General features: G+C 34.5%; 1 protein-coding gene across 2 annotated transcripts in view; it reads right to left on the bottom strand.

Annotated features, from left to right (window-relative positions):
- Window positions 1–24,519, bottom strand: part of FMN1 (formin 1) — a 145,661-nt gene that overhangs the window by 115,353 nt on the left and 5,789 nt on the right. The window contains exons 3-4 of one of the 2 annotated variants that reach the window (XM_014941925.1): window positions 16,954–16,986; window positions 6,868–6,929 (exon numbers count right to left, since the gene is read on the bottom strand). In XM_014941925.1, the coding sequence (XP_014797411.1) occupies window positions 6,868–6,929; window positions 16,954–16,986 (95 nt within the window). The remainder of the gene's footprint in view (window positions 1–6,867; window positions 6,930–16,953; window positions 16,987–24,519) is intronic. The other variant, XM_014941926.1, reaches the window with a different exon arrangement.

Consider the following 24,519-nt stretch of genomic DNA (forward strand, 5'->3'; position numbering starts at 1 on the left):
TGTAGTAAATTTCAAAAAGCAGATAATTTTAAAAAGGAGGCATGGGGTACATGCTTTCAAAATCAAAATGATAAAATAACACCGATAATACTTAATTTTTAGTGGCCTTTACCCTCCCATGATCACATTTCACTTCATTTCTCTTGTAGACAAATATTTTCTATGTTACATAGGTCTTCCAGATCTGTCAAAATAAAATGTCATCATTTTCACAGTATGTGTTCTACTTTATCCTCCTGAGTGCATAATGTATTTACTCAAGATGACAGGAAAAACTAACTTGCACAAACTATGATAAGTGCAGGGGTTTATAATGAATTTTTTAAGAAAAGTTTCATTTTAGCCTTAATTAAGCAGAGTGTTTTGTAATGTGTCTAAATTCGAGCAGGAGCGTAGTCTTGCTGAATTTTTAAGGCTATAAATTATCTTGTTAATCTCTATGCACATTTCAACTTTATAATACTATGTCTGTGTCCATGTGCTGAAACGGAGTTAAAGAAATTTTCACTGTATTCAATATATGGAATATAGTCTGTTGCAACTTCTTATATAAACAGGAGTATCCTTGGTCAACATGTCAAATTAACAGCATTCTGCAGCTGACCTAAAGTCTAAACAATCAAAATTCTTACAGTGAAATTGTATTGATGAAAATAGAAGAGGCAATACAAGACATGGCAAATGAAAGTGAAAAAAAACCCAACACAACAAATGAAAAAAGTCTTCCTGGATATTCAAGGTATCTGATAAGAAAGCAAACACAATTTAATAATATGATTAAAGGAAACCAAGGATGAAAAGCACCCATTGTATTAAAATATGGAAAATAGCAAGTCAGTGGAGGATGATGGGGAGAATTTTGCTTAATATAAGTACCAGAGCACAGCAGAGACACTCAAAACTTCATCAAGAACTTGATTATAGAGTATGACATGAATATAGGCATTATAATGTGCAAGTTTTAAAAACATAATTAAAATCTGAACTGGGGAACATCTTCATAAATCACTCCAAGCTTCCTTTCTGAAAGAAGATGCAATTGTTAACAAGTGGTTCCAAAGAGATTAAAGCGCTTCTCTGTGTGCTTGTATGCACCCTGCAGAAAGTTACTGTTTTATTGCTCTTGTCCTTCACTATCATTCCCTGGTTTGCTACTGCACCTTCTCTAGCACAGCCATGTAAATTTTTCATTACAGGGTGACTTTTCTCTTGCTATGATTTTTCTATTTCAGGAAACACATACTTTAAAGATAATCTTGCTCCCACTGTCTGGGATCCTTAGGAGTACTGAAATTTATATTTTAATACAATTTCATAGTATTTCAGTCTCTTCTTTCTCATATTTTTTATGCTTTTTTCAATCTTTTTATTTTCACTGTCTTCATTAGGACAAAGTTGCCAAGAAGAAGATCCATAAAAACACACAGTACACACACAGTGGTGAAACCACACATTTAGCAGCTGAGCACAAAAGATTGAAACATTTAAAGCTACTACATTCAAGAGTAGTATCAATAATTAACCACAAGCTGGGAGACCTTCATCAGTAACACCACATGGAAATGCTGAAAAGCCTGAACAGCTCATTAGGAAAGACTTACTAATAAACCCTTCCTGACCTTGGCTGCTCCTTTGAGCTGCAACTCCACCATACAGAAGCATACATGACACAGATTTTCTTCTGTTTGTGCATGCTGGGACATGAAAATCCAGCAAAGAACATACAAAGCAGCTAGTCACCTTATGGATGCATTTCATGTTATAAAGGTTAAAAACAACAATCTCAGCATCCTGAAACAAAATTTGTTTATTTCCAGAAAGGAATGTTAAAAATCCCTACCTAAGAGCATCCAGGTCAGAATTTTTTCATTTGAATCTGGTCCAAAAAAATTCTGCTTTGTTGTAATAAACTATCTACAAAAGAGAAGATTTAGACAAATTCAAATATTTTTAAATGTTTTGATTTCTGATGTTCTGCCTGAAGCTGAAACGAAATTTCACTTTTACATGTAAGTAAAAGACATTTTAAATTGTCAAAATAAAAGTGAAATCACCCACTTCTATAAAAGAGGTTTTTTGACAACCATTTTGGCATTCAACAGCTTTCAACACCATTAATCATCGCCTCCCACAGTCGAATTACAAATTTCAAAAAGTAGCAGGGAGAAGCATCATCTTTGGTTATACTCATGTTATAATTAAAGAGCAATGGAAGCATTCACAAATGGAAGCACCTTGACTGTCAGGGAAAACCAATGGGAAAGTGAAAAGTCAAAGCGCCAGGGAAGGACTTGTGAAGCATGAGAGATGTAAAAACAGATTTGTAAAAGAATGAAAAGGTTGTCACATATGTAAAGCCTTTTTACTTCACTTAGTAAACAAGAAAATGTTTTTATGGCTTTGTGGTCTCATTATAAAATAAAAATGAATAACTTTGAAATTATCAGACAATTTTGACTGCTTCTATGAATTTCCCTTTCACATTCCTTTTTCTTTCACATTTTTCAACCTTTTTCTATTGGAGTTTGAGGCACTGATCTTTAATCTCAATCTATGATATAAAATTGTCTTCAAAGTTAAACAAGTTTTCCTGTGAAAAGGAAACGACTTTCTACCCACTTCTACATTTCAGCTCTTGAAACCTTCGCAAAAATGCAAACATTACTAAGGAGACCACAAAGGTCACTATGAACACCCCACAATACATTCTTCTCTAAATGAGGCCAGCCTGCTCTTTTATAATATCACAGACAGTTATACACCAACTGCTTTATTGCTCCTTATTGCTTAAGTTTCCAGAATATGTCCATAACTACAACAACTACAGGTATTTCTTTCTAAAATTTGCAATTAGATACTTTGAGAAATGTAGAACTATTGTTTTATTATATAATACTTATTGCATAATTTAAAAGCTATCCATAGTTTATATTTTATTCTTGCCAAATATCTACTATTGTCTTATAGAGTATATCACAGAATCTGCATCAGTAGTCTATTTACAATATTTTGATTTAATGTTAAGCTGTTGTCATCTACTTAGTTGGTTATTAGATACTGTAGACTTGGTTCTGTAGGGAAAACCACTATTAAGACAATGACAGTTACTACATATATATTAAGTAACTTTGATTCTAGTTCCATAATGTGCAATCTAATTTCTGACCCAAAACTAAAACTGTTCCAGATTCACAAATAAGGGAAAGGATGACTCTCACAGTTTAGGAGCAAGTATGAAAGCTGCCCACATACAGAGAAGCTGTGAAATACTTTGGGAACTTCTGAAAGACTTAGCTGACATCTAGCGGGAGGAAAAGGAAAAGTTAAAAATTCAACAGTGAAGAACAGAAATAGTTTGTCCTAAAAATATCTCAATCTTTTATAAATAATAGGTGAAAAATTCAAGAAATGCTTTGAAAAAGCAGCTAGTAAATGTAGTTAAAGGAAACGGGTAAAAAATATGTATTTATTTGTATAAATTACCCTTTCTAAAGATTATCCTCAAGTGGATGATTCAGTTCAATTATATGCATAAATAAACTCATTAAGAAATGTTATGAGTTATGCTGATTGTTATGCAATATAATATGGCACAGATTCATTAATAATTGACTTGGTGTAATAAATTTTGTAATCTTAATTAATATACACACTACATGACATCAAAAAAAGGAACAAAGCTTTAAGTTACTGTGATAATATAAAGATGGCAACATAAAGATGGCAACATAATATATGGGACTTACTGCCATTCACTCTCTCTAGCCAGTGATTGTTTTACATCCTTCAAGTCTGCTGTATTTTTTGCAACTTCAACTGTCTACAGAATCAGCACCAACCCTTTCAGCCTGATGGTATCAGTAAAGCCCTGGTTCTAGCCTGGGTATTCCATTTGAAGTTCACAGGAAATGAACTTAGCAATAACAAATCTTAAAGAATAATAATCCATTAAGAACTTCATTCATATAGTCAAGGAGAAAAATAACTTCCGAAAGAAACAGCACAGAAGTATAGGACACTTCCCATTGCTAAAGAGCAAAGAGATCTCTCACTATATGGGACTTCAAGGGACAAATTCTGGATAACTTTGCTTGCTTTCACCTCCAGAGGACAGCTTAAAATTTTTTTGAGAACCTTCTCCTACACGTACCCTCCAGGGCTCCTTAAAATTTTTCTAGGCATTTTAGGAATAACAAAGAATAGAGGTCTCACTCCTAATCTTTTACAGAGAAGGTATGATGATCAATCTTCTTCATAAATTCAAGACATGGGTTTTGGAGCATTTGCAAAATAGCTGGTTCAGAGAAATTTCTGGCTGTAGGTTCCTTCAGTGCATAGTACAAAATCACATTTAACTCAAGCACTTCTAATAGTTGGAATATCTACTACCATATTTTTCTGTTATACCCTTAAATAACAAAATGCAACAAGTGATTACATTAAATGATGACACAATTTTACTTCTTTATACATTCCCATATGAAATTTTATAATGTAAAGTTCCAAATGTTCAGCAGCATGTAGTAATTCATGTTTTTTTAATCTTAGAACATACCTTTTCCCTTCCTCCAAGTAATTAAAAGCCACAAGAGAAAGAATATACAATGTCTGGTCTTCTCTAATGCATTCTATTTCACCAGTGCAAATGCTGGTAACATAGAGAATGAACAAAAATCATGTCCCTTTGCTGTTATATTCTGACTGAATTGATTTCAGGGAAAAGCAATAATTTTTAAATTAATCACAACATCCAGAAAAACTCCTTTAAAATTAAAGACAAAATAAAGGCTAAAAACAGAGATTCGGAGAAAAAATAATTGTTCTTTAAAATATTCGAACATCAGGGACACAGGAGAAAGAAGCTCTTAAAGCAAACATGCTATAAAAGACGGGGAAAAGTTTGAAATTACACCCTTTCATTTAGAAAACTACTAAAACTTAGAAGCAGAACTAACAATTTATGATTTACCAAAACATCAGGACCACATAGAAGCATTTAACCCTCAGATTTCACTCACTATAAAAAATAACATGCTGCAGTAAGATTTTACATTCTCTTCACAAAATTAGTAATTCAGTGTTGATCTTCTTTGGACACAGGACATAGTAAGAATACAGGAATTCAGTATTTTCAGCCTAAATGTTTTTTAGATTATTAGTCTGGCAGTACACAGAAATTTTCACATGGCATTCTCCATGTTCCAGAGAAATAAACAGCTCCAGACCAACTGTACAAACGAAATGAATGCATCTATGATGGGTCATATTCTAGTACAAGCAATTCATTGTCAAGGGCATACAGAAAAACACTTACTCAGATGGCACAGCATTCAGAAGTCACAGAAGCAAGTGATACTATAATTTATTCATCAGTACTATACGCCATAACCTGCGTGCAGACTCTGTTTCAGGAAACCTTTAAAACACTTATTGCTGGAAATGGTATACTAGGGAAACATTTCTCAGTAATTTAGTCAGTATTTATCTTTTATGAACCTGATGCCTTACACCAGACTGGGCCGAGGTCCAAAAATCAAGCAGTACACTGTTAAGGAAGGGGCATAGAGCAGTGGTACAAGAAGCAACAAAGAAGAGACAATGAAGACACTCAGACTTGCTAAAAAACCGAAATCAAAACAAAAAGCACCATACAGGAAGAAAGCATTACACTTACACTCTATATTTCTTATATGTGTGCTAGCTTGCGTTTCCATGTGCTGAATTTTAAGAGATGCTGCATGCATCAGAGATTCTTTGTCTGTCCTGTCCACTCATTTGTAAATTTGTGGGTTTCCATTCTATTTGCTTATCCTGTCCACTCATCAAGCCGCTACCGTCATTCCACCCCTGTCTACTCAAAGACCTCACTGAGCTTTTTCAACTTCATAGGTTTTACGTCCACTATGTCCTGGCCTCTATACAGACATAAAGATATAAACACTCTGTGTAATACAAACACTGTACTTGTACTAGCCCAATGATTGCTATATGTGATCTGCCAAATGACATGGTCAATATATCAATATACTGGATTATCAGACTTCCTCTGTTAGTAAATTTGTGGGTTTCCATTCTATTTGCTTTGATGATGACAAAGAAAATATGGAATGTTTTGTACTTGGTGACTTCTATACCAGGGATTTCACACACAGACCTGTATTAGAACACAGTGCAGCTATGCTTAAGAATACATCACAACTGGCAAGAAAAGGAAGATGTTGTTAATTTTTCTTTATGCTAGGACCGCTCAATAAATTCACTGTAAGTTATACTGTCCTTTAAGTTCCTGCTTTTATGATAAAAAACTTCCTGTAATATTTCACTTTGCCTAATAGAGTCTATCATGCCATGGGAAAGTGAGATCTAATATTAAATTCTGCTATTTCTGCTTTTGACAATTACACAGCTGGTCAAGTTTACACCTACAAAACCAGACATCAGTATAGACTGTTCAATACAAAATTTCAGTCTCACAAATGGAATGCTTATTTTTCAGTCCAAAAATACAGAAAATTGCTTCTACAGAAGCATGTTTCACTGAGAAAGAGTGAGGAGTTAAATGCCAGTGCCTTAATACAATACGCAAATGTAAAAGTACTGCACTGCTGAGGTAGAGCAAAGAATTTAAAGAGTACAACAATAAGCAAAACTACAATGGGGAAACATGTAAAACTACTTTTTGCTGTCATACATGAGTGCATGTATAGATTTTAACTGGATTAATTTTAACTGAGTCAGCAGTCAACTGAAAACAACTTTTAGAAAGAAACAAATTCTTAACATTTGATGGAAAGTATGCTTGTACTACTTAAACCTGCAAAATACACTTGAGTCTGGGAAAGAAAAAAATTCATTACAAAACTATACCTTTAATGTTTCAATTTCTTCTTTGTGTTCCCTCTTTAAATGCAAAATGGCAGCTTGGTACTCTGTAAAAATAAAAATGTACATTCCATTAGAGTCAGCAACCAATGTGCCATCCTCAGCATAGTATATTTTATACAACTCCACTGGGACAGAATGCAGATGTACTCTCAAATAAAAGACCTTTTACAATGGTGATGGAAAAGAAAATCTAAGCACAGTAATTAGCATCATTTTTTAAGACCACATTGACCACATTTTCCATGGTGTTTCTGAGAGCAGAGGATAAATCAAAGTCTTCCATGCTGAGAGGGGAAAACAGGGGGAAGATATATCAGATTGAAATAACAAGAGGAAACTTTAGTTTTGCTTAGTTTTGCAGATAAATGTAGAGATGATAAGATATTATCACATACACATGCATGTACACACACCCCCCTGAATTCTAATAAAACATGCATTAAATACAATGATTTAAACTGAGCTGTAAACATACAATCACTATACACAGGAAAATTGGATAAAAGAGCAATCACAAATACAAATGAAGACCTGGAAAAGTACCCAACAGCAAGAGATACAAAGAATTCTTTGTCTTAATTCTATCAGATGAAGATTAATTACAGGATTTAAGTACCTTCACCGGGTACGAAATAGCTCTTCCATTTAGCAAGAATATAACAAAATCCAAAGGTATAACAAAAATGAAAGCCTGAAACTTAAAGCCAGAGAAATTTAAATCAGCAATGAAAAAATTAGGAGGATGGGTATTGATTACACAGGTTCAGTGATGGCTGTAATGTTAAGGTGCAGATTTACCAAATGAACCTCTAGAACCCAAATCTCAAGCTAACGTAGCCCCTCAGTCTATATGATGGCTGCATTTGGCTAGACAAAAAAAGATAAGACCTTTCATTACAGCTGTGTAATGATTTAAGAGAAGCCTGTCTTCTGTAAGACATTGGCCCAGGAGCTACAGCTCTCCTAAACAAGCAACTGGAGTTCATTCTTAGACCATCAAAGCCCCACTTCAATCTGTTTCCAAATCAAAATTCATCCAAAAGTGTATTTCCAGTTCCCTGGCTTGGCTTCTGCTTCCTCAACTAGAAAAGGAATCAAATACTAATTTAAACAAGGATTGAAAATAGTCCAAAGACTTCAAAACATCTTCAATCTTCTTTAACAGCAATGAGTCTGTATGGTCCTTGGACCAGTAGAACCAATAATACAGCATTGGAACATCAAAGCATGGACCAAAGCACCAGATCAGTAAAATATTCCAGAAAAATATTCTTTTTCTTCTTTTAATCTTTTTTTCCTCTTGAGAGCGCATGGAGGAAAGATGAAAGATAACCTGGTCATGGTAAAGATAATCTGGACGGGGAAGCCTTTAATTAATGCAAAGCTATTTTTTTCAAACACAGATGAAGCTATATGCAAGCAACTGTATTGATATACAAAATCAAAAGAAAAAGGGATTTATATTTTTCAAAACACAAACAAAATGTGTTGTAATAGCATGTATCTAAACTACTCCTTCCTCTCTCAAGGGGTTCTACTTTGAGCTTTCCAGCATGGGAAAATCTGCTCTGCTGGAATCACAACCGGTTAGGTTTATGGACTTTTAGATTTTCTGTTGTTAATAACTTTGGTTGATATTCCCCCTGGATACTCTGTTTATTCATTCACCTCAACAGGACTTAACAAAAGAGTTGCCTCAGGTGCTTAGAAAAAGTTGTGACCCTTCTGGCACCTCAGACGGTTAAGCACTCAAGTTTGCAGGGCATGAACCTTATGAACGTCCTGACTTTAAGTTTAGCTCTTTAAGATCACATGATAACTGAAGCAAACAACAGGCTTTGATAATGCTGCTAACAATCAGTTCTTAGTTTGGCTAACAGAAGGATACAGATCTATCGGCCTATCGTAACAGAAGATCTACTTTCTATGTGGGATTGTTCAATGCTTGATATTCTTTGGGATTTGGGTAAGAGAGTCATAGTTCACACATGCTGATACAGAACTGCACTGGCACCAAAAGCAGGTTTTTCACCATGTCTACCCATTCCCAACCCTCTGATGCTTATTTTCTTATCTTATTTTCTTATCTTGGCACAAATGTTTGTACAGTCAGAGAATGAAACCTAACGCAGCATAAAAATGTTTAAAAAGTTTTTAAAAATTAAGTATATGTAATTTTTGTGACAGACATTTTACAAGACAGCATCATTTTAAGTTGGCATGTGTTTTTAATTACTTCTCCTAGCTGAAAGCTCAAAAATAAGTTCTAGACATTGCTTTGTTTAATCTTTGTTGTACAGCAGAGGTAAGAGACAGAGTAGCAATTCTCTTATGGTTTACTCATTCCTTAAAATATACTTAGAAAGTACTAGATTAAAGGAATTACTAGACCTAACTCATTACCTAAAATACTGGTACTGCATAAGAGAAAATGTATTGTAAATACATATACTGTAAATTATTTAATAGATTGTCTACTACACCATAAACTGACATTCTACAGCATAAGCTTCTGCTTCTTTCTACCATTGTAATTCTTTTTTAAGTAGAAGAAACTATTGGATCAAAGCTGACAACCAGCAAAGTACCTTTTTAATTCTTCTCAAGCAAATATTTGTTTTTGTGTGTAAGATATAATGAAAAAAGAAATCACAACACAATTACAGTTTTGTATAGTACAAAGTAACTTATGTCCATTCCTTTCATATTTTTGGTGAAGTCACCTTAATTTGGTATAATTCTACATGGATAGTTAACATACCAAGAAAGCATCCTGCACACAGAGATAGCAATCTGAATCTTTAAAACACTGAAGAATTTGACTAGAAAAAATAATTGCATCCATGTAATTCCAAAAATTAGTTTCCAAACATAATGGCAACAGAATAATAAAGTTTAATTACACAATGGTGTTCAGATGCTGCTTCGGATGGTGCTGTAAAATCACAACAGCAAAGCAAACAGTAATGACATGTCAGTGGAAGGAACTGTACTGTGAACAAAATACAGGTCAGGCTTTATAAACTGCTGAGTTCTTAGATTCCATTTAACTCACAAAACAGATTCATCTAGACTACAGAAACAATCCAGAAATACTGTAAACTCTAAATTACAGTGATTTTTCTAGGTTACAAATTAACTATGCCAGAGTTTAAGAAATCAGTGGGTAGCCAGCCTGATTCATGCATAATAACTGTAACTCATAGAGACTTATTAGTTAAGACACATGAAGGTATGTGGATAGTTCTCATGGCCAGCTGAGGTACAAAGTTGCAACTGAACCGTACCATCTCTCACTTAGTGGTGCTGCAACACCTTAAGGACCTTCAAGACTGACACGGAAATAAAGCCTCTCATCACAGAACCACAGAATGGCTGAGGTTGGGGGGGCTGTATTTTCTGAGGTTTAAAAGTCTTTCATTAAGCTGGATAACAGAAGGCCGATTATACAAACATCCCGTTGTACTTGCCTGGTCTCCAAACAGCCTGCCGGGAAGACAGTGGCTATAGGGCATACATAAGTCAGCTATCCCTAATGCAGATATTAGTCTGAAGGGCTTTTGATAGAAACAAATTGGATAAAAATCAGATAGCAAGTGCTCCAATCCTGAAAAATGACCACAGGCAAATTAGGATTTCATTACTGAGAAAAGAATTAAAAATGTTATCCCTTTACATATGGCAAGCAGGCAAAAAAGTAAACAATCTCCCTGCATAGATTCAGCTCCAACCAGCTCTAACTCTAAATTTTCATTTACTACTTCTAATTTACTACTTTTTCCTTTGTTTTGAGAGGACTCCATCCCAAGAAAATTTTAATAAATAATGGAATTTGTTGCCCATTTGGGCATACTCTTTATTTATACAACTTCATTTGATAATTATAACCCACTACAGCTAAAGCAAACTTTTATAAAATTGGATGCTTTTTTCTAAGATAGTGAGATAAAGCAGATATACATTATAAAGTCTTAAATAAATACAAATATTTGTTACATCTGCTAGTAGTTAGCAATGTATTTTAAAATACCAGATTAGTGAAAAACGTTTCACTAAAACACTTTTTTTTTTTAAAGTAACATGAATGTTGGCAAAGTGTACGGGAAGCCAGATAAAGGCATTGATGAAAACTAAAGCTACACAGTAATGTGACAGTACAAGATTTTCCTTCTCTATGTCATTGTTGGAAAAATAAATCAGTAATTAAAAACAAAACAAAAAAAAAAACCAACAAGTATCTCCTTACTGTGAAACTTAAATTTCCATTTACTCCTGTGTTTTACCCTAGTTGGTAGGTAAGACAGGTAACTAATGCAGTCTTGCTAATCATACAGATTGATCAGACAGATCAAAACTCTACTTTAACCTGATTGTCATGAAAACAATAATAATGAAAAAATAACCTTTTTCTCTACCACCACTACCGCTTTTCTGCATTTTCATCCTTTATTTTCGTACTTTCTTCCTCTAGGACTTGCCATATGTATCACATCGAAGCAGGACAGAGAGATGCCTTTTCCAAGTTCTGACTTCTATCCAGATCATTTCAGGGGAATATTTATTACCCATTGAAGGTACCCAAGGGTTATCCAGTCAAACAGATTTTACAGAAAAACTGTACTAATGCATAATAGCAGAAAAAATAGCTACATAAGTAAAATAAAATACCTAGTTTGGGAAGATAAGCTCACTGTAGACCATTAAATGAGAAGGATACTGGAAAAAGGAGCTGATGTTCTTACCAGAAACTGATTCAATTTCCAGAACACACTCCAAAGTGCAGTGAATTAAGCAAAAACTTCTTACTTTGGGATTATCCATGTCACATATTCCTAATTTACAGAGGTTTGGGAACATAATGCAAAGTCTATTTTTGTTCCTATTTCTACAGACCCCTGAAGAGGTAAACTGAGAACTGCCACAGCGCAGAGCAGTGTGACTGTGAAATAGAAATTGTTCTGTTTTATAGAGTACAAAATTACATCTCTGTTGAGACAAGCCAAAAGCCTATTTTGCCTAGTACTCTGTCTCAGTAGCCAAAAAGGAGGTGTAAAAAGTTAAAAACTGGCAAAAAGGTGGTAGTACTTTTCCAGCACACTCTTCCAGCAACCTGATTTGCAATTCAAGAACTTTCTAAATCAGAGAAGTTGTTTGCATATTTAATATTTGCAAGTGAATGTGTATTGCTGATCTTAAAACTCCTGCAAGCAGACAATATCCTGCAGCAAAGAATTAATTGCACATTAGGTAAAGACCCTTTTGTTTATTTTGAATCTGCACCTGTTAAGTTCATTTGATGTCTCCAGTTCTTGTGCTGGAAGAAACAGTGAACAACTGTTCACCATTTCCCCATTTGTTGTTTCTTATGATTTTAGAGATGTCCATCACATGCCCCCTTGACCTATTCTTCTCTAATTGAAAGAATATTAGTCTACATAAGCTTTCCTCATGAAGAACGTCCCATATTGTTTATCAGATTTGCCATTCTTCCCTTAACCTTGAAGAGTTCTAGTATACCCTATCTGAGGTGATAAAACTACAATTTCCCATGAAATCAAAAATGTGGACATTTATACAATGTCATTATGATGGTCTATAAGATTTTATCTTCTTTCTTCCTGCTTCCTACCATCTAAGTTGCTTTTTGGTCACTACCGAGCACAGTGCTGTGTCCAGTGCTAGGCTCCCCAGTACAAGAAAGTTATGGAGCTTTTTTAAATCTAGCTCTGTAAATGCATTCCAATGTTCACTGTACATTAAATGTTATCCGTTGTAAAATCATAGTAGTCCTTTTTTTATTGTTTGAAACATTATTCTCTACTATAGATAAATATGATTAAAACAAGAAAATTGGGAATAATTTTCATATTGAGTTAATATATCATACATTCCAGTGACAAGAAAATAGATCTCTGATTTATTGAAAATCTGAAGGAGGAGATTGAGAAAATGTAAAATTAGCCACTTCCCCTAGGCAGCAGTTATAATAAATAATAATTTTTAATTAATAATTTTAACTCTATTAATAACTTTTTTTTTCTGAAGACAAATTATAATTCACCAATTTATGGATACAGATATGCTGTTGTTTTATTCTGGGTGTGAACTTGTTATCTCATTAATTTTTCATCTAGATTTTTATTTTAATACACTTTCTTGTCTTATCTTTTTCCTAACGATTAGCTTGTTAAATTTTATTTGATAGTAACATACATTTGAAATTTTCTTGTTCTACTGTATGTTTTTAGAAGGTGCTTGGGGGAAAAAAACGCACAGTTTCTGGAGTGATCAACTAGACTAATGTCATGATCCTGTTCTGCCACTCATAGATATAGTCAATATTAGAAAGCACCATAACTTTACTTCCAGTCATACTATATTTGGTTCTGCCTACACACAACTGCTGGAAAATTATATAGTAATAAAGTATAATTAGTATTTTATCTGATTTAAAACAAATATTTTACCATTGACCATTGCAAAGACGGAACCAGTACAAGTCTGATAGCATTCTTCCTTAGCTAAATTTCTAGATTTGGTATCAGTCTGCTTCATGCTTTTAAAGTATGCTAGAAATATGGATGATATAAAGATAACATTGACTAGAAAGATAGAGTCTATCAGGAAGAGAAATTTGGATCTAAAAGCAAGGATTTTTTTAAATAATATTTTCTTTATAATAAGGTACTACAACATTTGACATGCTCCAGTTAAAGCATGGAATTAACATCTATGACAAAGTAATGGATTGCAAGAAGGCAATGAGACTGTGTTTTAACTAAATACCCACTGCAAGGAAGAAGCAACTCTGTATCCTGGCATTGCATCAAACATAGTATGTAAGGAGATAAGATAATTATTGTGGAAGCACAATGGAAGAGCTGAAGCAGCAAAACAAAACAATTAAAAATGGGTAACTAAAATGGCCAAGAGGTGAACAAAGGGCTTAAAATGCTCTAAGAAGGCAGAAATGGAATTTGTTGTAGAATCACAGACATCAACTGTGTGAAAACAATGGAGTATCATGTATTGTGAAACAGTGGACAAACACTTGCAACCATTTATACATCGCATCTGCTGGAGCAAAGAATGTAAAAATGCACTGAAGAACATTAAGGGTCTGTGCTTTCTATAGAGGAAGTTGAGCTAGGATATTGAGGTGTTAAGGATATTGAATGGAGGGTTTTGTTTGTGCTGGCTTCTTTAACACACACAGAACCCACAAATAATTATACCTCAATTTTTTTTTTAATTAAAAAATTATTTTTAAGTTAGAAGTTCAGAAGACTTTCAAAATTTGACAGTAGTGTAGGTGGTGTAGGACAGAATTCCTTCACCTCAGAATCCCAGCTTTTTAGGGTAGAGATGAGTGGTAAGATTTTCTTTTGCTGTTTCACAATAAATTCTAAGATGCTGTTTACTTATTTGCTCCATTGGAAAGGAGGGAAAAAATACGAGATTTTTATGGGATGGACAAACGTAACAGCTTTCTCATTTGTCCAGTCCCCAAGCAGGCAGTAAATCGTGAGTGGCCTGTATCTCTAAATACCTAAGTGTTTCTAGGACCTCTACACCACTGCCAGAGTCCTGTAAGGTAGAGCCTATCTCAAGTGAGGGCAATAGGAAATGCTAATAATTGAATTGCCAGGGAGAGATGAGTCTGTCAGACCAGACTCTTCAGAAGTCCACTTAATGACAGCTTATATAAACAATGTAACTTTCCTACCCTAAGATCACTGATGGTATGTGCAGGGAAATTCTAACAAATTCCAATATAAGTTGCTTTAATTAATGCAAAAATGTCTGAACACTGTCTTATTTCCTAAGAAGTATTCATGCAACTGTAACAGACATGAGTGGACTCTCATTATGAAACTTCAAAGCAAATAGAACAGGGCTTCAAAGTCCTTTAGATTTATTTCTTCTAATGTGATGTCCACTTGCATCATCATCTAAATGGTGTTTCGTGGTAGAATTAAGGACTAACTTGTTCTTCAGTGATATAAGCATCAAAAGTTTATCCTGGTCCTAAGGTTTGTTTATAAGTCTTGTAAAATAATCACATTGAATATTCACTGACAACATCTAGTATTCCTAACTCAACTGAAAAAAGGATCAAAAAAAAAAGAAAACAAGTCTTAATCCTTAGAAAGTTTTAGCTCAGCAGATTGCTATACCATAATTGTCTCAAAAGCGTGAGAACAGGAAACTGTTTAATGAATAAACAGATAATTATCATCCACAAACAGTATAATGACAGTTTCTTAACATACAGAAATAAAAAGAATAGAGACTAGAGATTCTGAGGCAATACATTACACTAAAGGGAGGACTTGGAAAGAATGTCTTGTTCTTCAGAAAGAATTTTTTAATCACTAGGGAGTTGGCATTTAATCATTTGAGAACGTCTTTAGGAAGCTTTTATTAAAATATTAATTTTATGAAAAAGGTAGACCCAAATTTCAGAGTATTTTTTGTGCATTATGGATCATACATGGCATAAAAAGCAGCACATATATAAAAAGTACACAGGTTCACGACCTTCATGACACCAGAAGGAAGCTAGTCAGTTTTCACCTAAAATACCACAAAACCACCCTGATCTCAGCTGCCACAGAAGGACTCTCCAGAAGATGTCGCCTTCTCTCATCTCCACATACACAGAAAAAAATAAGTGCTTTGAAACATGCCTTATTCAGTTATGTCAGTTACTTCAGCAAGTAACTGCAGAAGTGACAAGTCATTGTAGAAAAAAAGAGGAATGCTATCAGAAAATCTTTTTTTCAGATAAACTGAGTTCCAACTCAGTTTCAGTTAGTTATCACACACTTGATAATAATTCAATGCTTCAAAGGAGCTGCTTAAAAGGAGTTTCCAAGTCACGAAAGTTTGTACAAATACATTCCTTAAGCTTCATTTGAAATCCAACAATGGCCAGGGCTCTGTGTGTCCTGCTCTTGGTGGGACACAGAACTGAGCAAGAAAGACACAGCATGGGCTATAGCTGAAATAAGCTTCCATAAATCTGGTTAGTGTCATTCATTCCCCTTCTTAAAGCACAATTAAATCTCCTTTTCCTTCAAAAGATATCCCTACTGATTCATTGCTAATGCTGCTATCAGTATGTATCTAATTAGCCCACAAACTTTTCAATGGGATTTTGTTGTATTTCTTTGGCAGTGTTAAATGTGCTCTTGTTTTGAATAAGGACCAGCGTGTGTTCAAATACATCAAAGTTACGGAAAAGTAAAAAGCTATCATCCCTTGAATCCTTCAAAACTGACTAGCACTAAAATAGTAAACAGGGCAAATTTAGTTCTTGTACAAAAAGCTTCAGTTCCCATTTTTTATATACAGTATTTATTCAAATCAGTAAAAGTATGCTGCTACAATATTTCTCATCATTTATTAACTCACTTCACCTTGTCATCTTGCTGAAATTCAGCTCTTATCTCAGTTTTATAGAATATACACTTCACAATGGAGGACCATAGCCCACCAACTCGGCAAGAACTTTTCCAGCTCAATTTTCACTACACCTACAGTATTTGCTTCAAAGATTTTTTAAAACAAGCATGGCCAGATCATAAGTAAGCCAGTTATTAGGCATACTAGATTATCTCTAAAATGGGTTACATTGACCTAGAGTTAGCTCACAGACAAGAGAAAGGAGGAAAGAAAAGAAGAAGAAGAGAAAGTAATACATCAGTTCTCATTTGTGCTGTCCTTCCAACCAGACATCAAATATTAACTTTGCAAAATTTCACACTCAGTATTGTGGGATGGATCTGAAAGTCCAAGAAATCAACCTAAGTTCCACTCACTTTAAGTGGGCAGGTGGCCACTAAAACTGATGTAAGCTAGAATTCTGAAAAAAATTTCCTCATTTATAATTACAGAACTTCTATAGTATTTATTAAATTTTTAGTCCTTAACAGTGGTCGGTAGGTACTGCAGACTCTGCCTTTATCACTTCTATTCCATCAAGGAAAAGTAAATACTGCCTTTACAGAAAAAAAGAGACAAAAGACTAGACACAGACGGACAACATTACACTGTTCCACCCACCTGGTGGTCCCTCCTTGTAAAACTTTAGGTGAGCTAGAGACAAAAGCATAAGTAAGATTGCATTTAAGCCTCACACAGGGAATTTATATTTTTATAGTCATTAAATACATATCTTAGCAGGTAGTCTATCAGACACCCTGCTTTTTATTCATATACTTCAGTCAGCATTTCCAGCTCCCATTTGTATAATTTTGTCTTGCAAAAAATTATCTACTGTTTACTAATTGCTCGATTTCGTAAGAGTTCTTATATATCAGCACTGCCCATCAAATCAAAATGAAGTAACAAGTATTTAAATAAATTTCTAGCATGTAAAAAATCCCATGGACATTCCCTAGTTAATCACAGGCCATATGTAGTAACACAACAAAAACAAACTTGCAAATATCTTTATAAATTCTCAGCTCAATATATACACAGAATTGCATACCACACACTATAGAATAATTAAATAATTTATTTTATTAATTCCTCAACCTTTTTAATTGAAAATAACAATGGTGCTCACACATTACTGTCTTTTCATGTTGCTTGGTAAGGCAAGGAGAGCAATACAGATCAGAAAGCTTAGCCTCTTCTGACAGATTTGTTCCACACAATCTGAATAGAAGACACAAGTTTGGGGTGGGAACACTTTCAAGAATTCCTTGATTTGCTTTTTAAGTTGTTTCTAAAACATGCACTTTTCAAAGAGACGATAGACTGTGAAATAACAGTGGTCAATGTGTGACATATGCCACCAGTCGGTAGAAATAAAGCACGTAAGACATTATTAATGTTTAGTTAAGTATGAGGGTCACAATGTTTCAAATGGCAATATTCATTCTCCAAAACTGTTGCATAAAGCAAGTATACAAACTCAAATACTATTCAGTATTATTCTATTTGTGTTCAAAACTGCTGTGCAAAAATTACCTTTTCTTCTTTAATAATAAAACAACTTACCTACTTGAAAAATTTTAAATAAAATCTTATGTGAAAAGATTTTATGTGAAAATTTTCCATAACTTGCATTTCAAATAAATTAGGTACACCTCAAACTTTACATAAGCAATTTAGGAACCTTCTCTGCCATGATCCCAAAACTTCAAGTAGAAAGCAGAAGCTTTGAAAATAAATGACCTTCTTTGAAGTCAATGATCTTCTGGTCATAATATTAATTTTTGTAGAAAATCTTGTGTGTCAAACAGTATGCGGAAACATGTTAACACAATTTAAAAGTAATTAGAGAACAAAAGCTGGAAAACTTGAGTGCAATCTACCTCTCTCGAGATGTACCACACCCTGTAGCATAAAGGAAATCATTAACTTTTAATTGAGCTGATTCATTAAATTTCAGAATTGCGAGGGTTTCTTAATCTTTTCTCACTTCTTGGTAACTCTTGGTCCCATCATTTTCAATATTCCCTTTTACTATAGTTTGTTTCTTCCTCCATTATTTCCCCATGTAGCTTTCCCCTTTATCCACCAGGTGTCAGAAGGGAATCTACTCACCACAGCTGCACCTTTTTTTAATTATTTTTATATATATTATTTATATATTTATCTTTACAGGCTCACTGATGCAACCTTCCAGGCTTTTTTAGGCTACAGTCCTAAAAAGCAGCAAATGTTCAGGCTTTTCTTCCAAGAAACAGTCATGAGAGACTTTCAAAACATGTTGTTTGTTCAGTCTTGGAATGGTGTTTATAAAGCATAATTTTCACACAGAAGTAAGACTGGGAGAAAGACATTTGTTTGAAATGCTACAAGAATGCACCATTTTAAGTAGAGAAATTGTGGCTTACACATTTTTTACATGGTGATTGGGCAGTGAAATCCCAAAGCTTAGGGTTATAAAAAGTTGTCAAACTTCCTTAAACTTCAGTTTGAACAAGGTTTGCATTAAAGCATCCTTTTAGAACTAGGAAATTAAAATTTTTTTTGTGTTTAGAGAAATGCTCATAATTACCTATTTTTTAGGGATAAGGGATAGGCTAAAACAATACTAACTGTAGCTTTGACATATTATTCTAATCCTTCTTCCCTTGCCCCGTTCCATCTACTCCTATCTGTCCACCTCTCTTTACTTCTCACTGAACCTGAACTCTTTACAGCCCTGTAATTCAACACATATAAGGATGTCAGTTCCCCAGACTGGGAAATGAGCAGACATCCTTCACTTCAACTTAATTTTTTTTTTTTTAGACTTTTAAGGGAAGAAGGAACCCTCCAAGCCTAAAATTTCAGTGATTTTCAGCACCTTAAAGATTCTGCTACAGTGAAAATATGGAAGATGGGAGGAAGGGAGACAGAAGGAGAGGGGCGTGTGGAGAATAAACAGTCCTGAACAAGCCAATAGTCCAGTATTTAAATACTGTCTCGATATTGAGATAATACAGAAGATTTATGAGTTGACTTACAACAGAAAATGAAGTAACTTCACAAAACTCATTGAATTCCAATAGAAAAATATGCACAGAAAAGCAGCCTCCTGAAGGAAAACCCAGCAACCCCTTCTGATTCTGTTATGAAAATGAAGTAAATAGTTCTTACTCTTTCTGACCGCAAAGCGGTATAAAGCACTATTCAGCAGCAGTCACCTGAGTAATTTATCTACTTGATCGTTTCTCTCCTGTCACAGGTGAGGTTACAGCTACAGTTCATTTATCTGATAGCAGAAATGAATAGTTTCACTTGTCATTTTCACCCTCCCAGGAAAGCAACATTAGAAGTACTGCTGCTGAGGATATTCAACATGATTTCTTTCTCAACAAATGTCCTACTCCTTATTTACAAAACTAGTCTATTACAGGATCACATCCACCAATGCAATATGATAAACAAACAACACCTTATCAGCAAATACGAGGAACAAACGTATTGCAGGATTTCTTTGATGAGTTACAGGCTCTACTCCATCTAGCACAAATTTAAAATACAGAACACATTCTAGATCTACAACACCTTTGCAAAGATTGCATACTATCTATAGGAAGTATACATTGAGAATGCATGTATATTTATTCAAATGTGAGTGAGTGTAGGGATACTACATATCCACACACATAGGCACAACACTTCCCAAGTCCATTCTCAGCAATTCTCCAGCTTAGAACTGTTGACAAACTTAAAACATGGACAGATACAAAACTAAGACATGTGCAATAAATAGGGATGTTGTGTTTTTTACAGGTAAGAGTCTGTCTCTGTGTTGAAGCAGAGGGGGAAAACTTGGCAGGAATGATATTGAATTTAACTGAAAAGAAGTTCTAAATCCAGATGCAAATTTTCAGAGCTTGTCAAGGTGTTCCACTCAGGATTTCAGCCAGACTAGTACTTAAATCTCTCATGTTCAAATTCTGGCCCAAACAAAACTTCAGATCACGTGAACTGTGAGACTGGAGAACAGGAAAGTGAATTCAATAAAACTCAGAGGCATTTCTGTTATGCAAAGGGCCTCATATGTTTTGAAATATAACCATGGAAATAAAATACAAAGTCATTCTTCTTGTGCTGTACACAGTCTCTCTTTCACTGTGTTTCAACTATGTAACTAGAATCATCGCATAAATCCCTGTGACCATTTTGGGCCTTTGCAATGTCACATTGGTAGGACCCATAGTGGTGCTTACATTTCAAAATAAAAATTACAGTAAAAGAAAAAAAATCACAGAACTTGCCTTCATTATATTCAGACAATAGATTAATCTTCTCACTAGGCAAAATATAGATTAAAAACCAAGTTTCTGCTTTGAGTGGACTAAAGCTAACAGCTTTAGTGAATTAGTGAATTAGCTTTAGTGAAGCTAACAGCTGTATGTGAATTCTTAACCACACTGGTATCTATGGCTACAGAGATGTATGCATCCAGATATGGCTTTGTATACTGTAAAACATGTCCTTGTAGGCACATGCTGCAATAAATGCATCCAGACTCAAAAAAAATAGGTCTATTAAAATTACTACATTTCTACAGACAGTATGCATAATGGAAATAAAGCAGGGATTTTTACTGAAAAAGTCAAGCATAACTCTTCTTCCCCCTCACATTGCAATAATGTAATCCTCAGTATATAGGAAGGCATGAACATTTTATCACATGGCCTTAGGTACAGTTACCATACTGTACCATTTTTTCGCAGATTTAAGTTTAGAAAGTAGTATTCTTCTCCATTCTGCATCTCTATCTAATGCTAATATTCTATGAACAGAAAAATAATTTAATTTGGCTTGAAAAATAGGTCAGGATTCTTATCCCAACTTTACAGATGAGTAAACTGAAGTTTTGAAATGTCTCTCAACTTTCCTGAAGTTACTCTGGTAGCAAAAGGGCTGGAAATGGAACACAATCATCTTAACAACAAATCTTCAGCATTAACAGATGGCTATCTTTTTGTTCCTATCTCAAGAGGCACAGTATAAATGACAGTATCAGGTGATGTGGGGAGAGAAAAGCAAAGGAAGTTTCTGTTGTTTGCTTGTTTTTGAGGTTATTTTCTTAATATTTTCAAAGTAAATCTTAGCAGACAGGGCTGCAAGATACCTGGAAAAGCAGCTGCTGCATTGATCAGCACATGTACAATGCATTTGTCTGAGACTGTAGAGATTTCCAAACAGCACTATGCCCAATACCTTCCAAATGCATAAAATTATAGCTTTAGTTGGCATAAGTAAAGGGAGAAAATGTGATTGTTCCTCTAGAGGAATATAATATGGCTACAACAATCTGGCTTGTAACAAAAATAGTGTATTTGTCAGAATATAAAACACTGACATAACATGGCCAAATACACCTGTCATGCTGCACACTAAATGCAATCGAATGTAGTAAAATAACTTACAAAACCTTTATGCATCCTACCTGCACTCTGAGGTCACATCCAATTGGTCAGTAACCACTAAAATCACAAAAACACTGTCTTCAACCAGTGCATAGTATCCTGCTTGCTGTAGTCCTGCTTTATCTAATTCACCACAATAAAATCTATAATAGAATCCCAGAACTAAACCCCAAATACCACACTGAAATAAAATAAAATGAAATTACTAAAAAATGTCAATTTTTCTCTCTGAGGGTGAAACCAACTGTTAGCAGCCACTGTTACAACAACTTCCTTCAGGCCACTAACATCATCAAGCATTATGATGTTATGTTTCATTTTTTAGAGACAAAACCAAACTGTTCAAGGCCACAAAGGAAGTTTATGTTAAAGAAAGATAACAAATCATGTTCTTATGTCTTATCTCTTCATTCAGACCATTATGCTTCTCTTTCTCTCACATAAACTGGTTATTCTCTGCATTTACATTATGGCCATAAAGTTATTTTCTTGCTGGGAACCCAGAGCATAGGGGATCAAGGCTTTAATATATTTGAGACTTGGCAATAAACCTCTGCCTTTATCTTGTATTTCACTCACCATTTACTTATACACTTTTGTTCAATAAGAGCTTTCTCAGTCACCTCCTGATTTTCTTATTTACTCTGAAAATTATGCTTGCAGCATTGCAGGCTGTTTTGGAAATTGCAGCACCACAGAGACAGCATTACCTTATTGCAGACTTAAGGATGATAAATAGGCAGACTGTGAGAGGGCAGGGTTTTTTTAATGTTAAATACAACCATTTGAATTAACAAGAAAACGTGAAGAAAAAATGCATAGATTACTGTTTCAACTTGATTCCTTTTTTTTTAACATTTTCTCCAGCAGCAACTTGAAATATTTCTCTCTTAACACTTTTTTAAATTTTGCTTTTCTCAAGCAAAAGGCTACATTCTGCCTGTTTTATATAAGAGAACCATTTTGAGCCTAATGGCTAAAAATGCATTTTTAATAGGATTTGCAGGATCTCTATACGTATACCTGCTTAATGAGGAGACTGTTCTTCAAATATAACTAGTTTTATAATTAGAAGAACTCATGTCTGAACTCCTCTTCTTGGACAAGAGTGGCTGCAAGTACTGATCTAGTCATACACAGCAGCTGAGACATTCATTATATCTGATTCTATGTGATCTAGTATCACAGATGAGTTTGCTTGGTAGAGACATTAATTTGTCTCCTCTACCTGGCTAGATATTTTCAGCATACATAACAGCTAACATATCTACCCTTCTATAAGCTGTAATACTTAAAACATGGGAGAAATCTCTCTAACAATTATGGAGGAAAAAGAAAAAGAAACTTCTAATGAAAACAGAAAAACAGAACTTGGGACCAGAGAAATGCACACAGAAATGTCTTTGATTACACGGGGAAGATTTCCATGGAACAAACCTGTAACTATAAATTAAAATACCCTTTTTCTCGTCTTCCAGGATATAAATGGTGTAATGTACTACAGACTTTCTGAACTTCAACTATTTTAGACTGATACACTTCAAAGAAGTTCCAGTTTCTCTAGAGAACCATGTAAGCAGCTTGTGCTAATTACAGAGAGCCAGTTGACAACGCAGTCACTTGCTCTATGGAAACAGAAGAATTAAAGGATTAAGAAAACATAAGATATGCCAAGATATTGTAATTGCATCCTTTTAATTCAAAATCTACAACTCAAGATTCAGTATTGGGGGTGACAATACTATGACTACAAAAAAACGCTATCAAAGGCATTAAAAAAACCTGTTGCAGAGTCGTATTTGTTCACTAACTTCTTTCACTTCTAATATTCCTAACAGACCTAGTCAGCCCCACACACGTGTTCCTTGTTATGTCCATTTGCCTTTCAGTTGGTTTCCCACACACCAAGCCAGACTAAAAGCCTCAGGAGGGAGTTAGCTGCTCCTCCAAGCTGCTGTGAGTCACTGTGATGTCTGCTGCGTAGGCCAAATTAAGCCTGAATTTCTTGCTTCCACTAGGCAGCAAGAACAATGAGGAAAAACATGGCAAGGAGGTGAGAAAAGATCAAAAAGCCAGGAATCCTCTCCCTCAATATCCCTATCTTCCTGTCAAAGCTGTCATAGTGTATGGTGATGAAAGAATAAAATACTTAGTGTGGAATTGTGAGAAAGATTACAGTATTTCCACTTTCAATTTTTCCGTGTTACTTTAAATAGTAATTTCTCATGATGAATGAGAAAAATCTATGCTCCCTCATAAAGTAAGTACATATTCTTGTACCCTGTTAGACATACAAATACTTATGTCCACAGATTTATCCTTGGATGTGGTCACATTTGTGACAGATGTATTTTGTTTAAACCTAAAATAAAGCTGTGCTAAATTAATAATTACCTAATAATTCAGCCTATTATTATTGTTTGTATATAGATTCCTATTGTTTTGGTAGATTAAACTCCTAATCACAGAAATTAAAACACTAACATAAATCATTGACTGAAAGTTAAAACAAGTCACTTCAGCATTTTTTATCTTGCAGATAATCATCTATCCAGGAACACCAGTGGATCCCTGACACACAAACATCCCTGACACACACAACTTTTGAACTCTATTCTGAAATAAAGAACTCTTCATTTGATCTCAGCTGTCAGGACAAAACACTGGTGTAAGAAATAGGATTTCAGGTTGAGACGAGTCAGTTTAATGGTGCTCATTAACCTGTTTTATGTCATATTTTTTT

This window comes from Calidris pugnax, unplaced genomic scaffold (assembly GCF_001431845.1).
Source record: "Calidris pugnax isolate Ruff unplaced genomic scaffold, ASM143184v1 scaffold56, whole genome shotgun sequence".
In the NCBI taxonomy this organism is placed as follows: domain Eukaryota; kingdom Metazoa; phylum Chordata; class Aves; order Charadriiformes; family Scolopacidae; genus Calidris; species Calidris pugnax.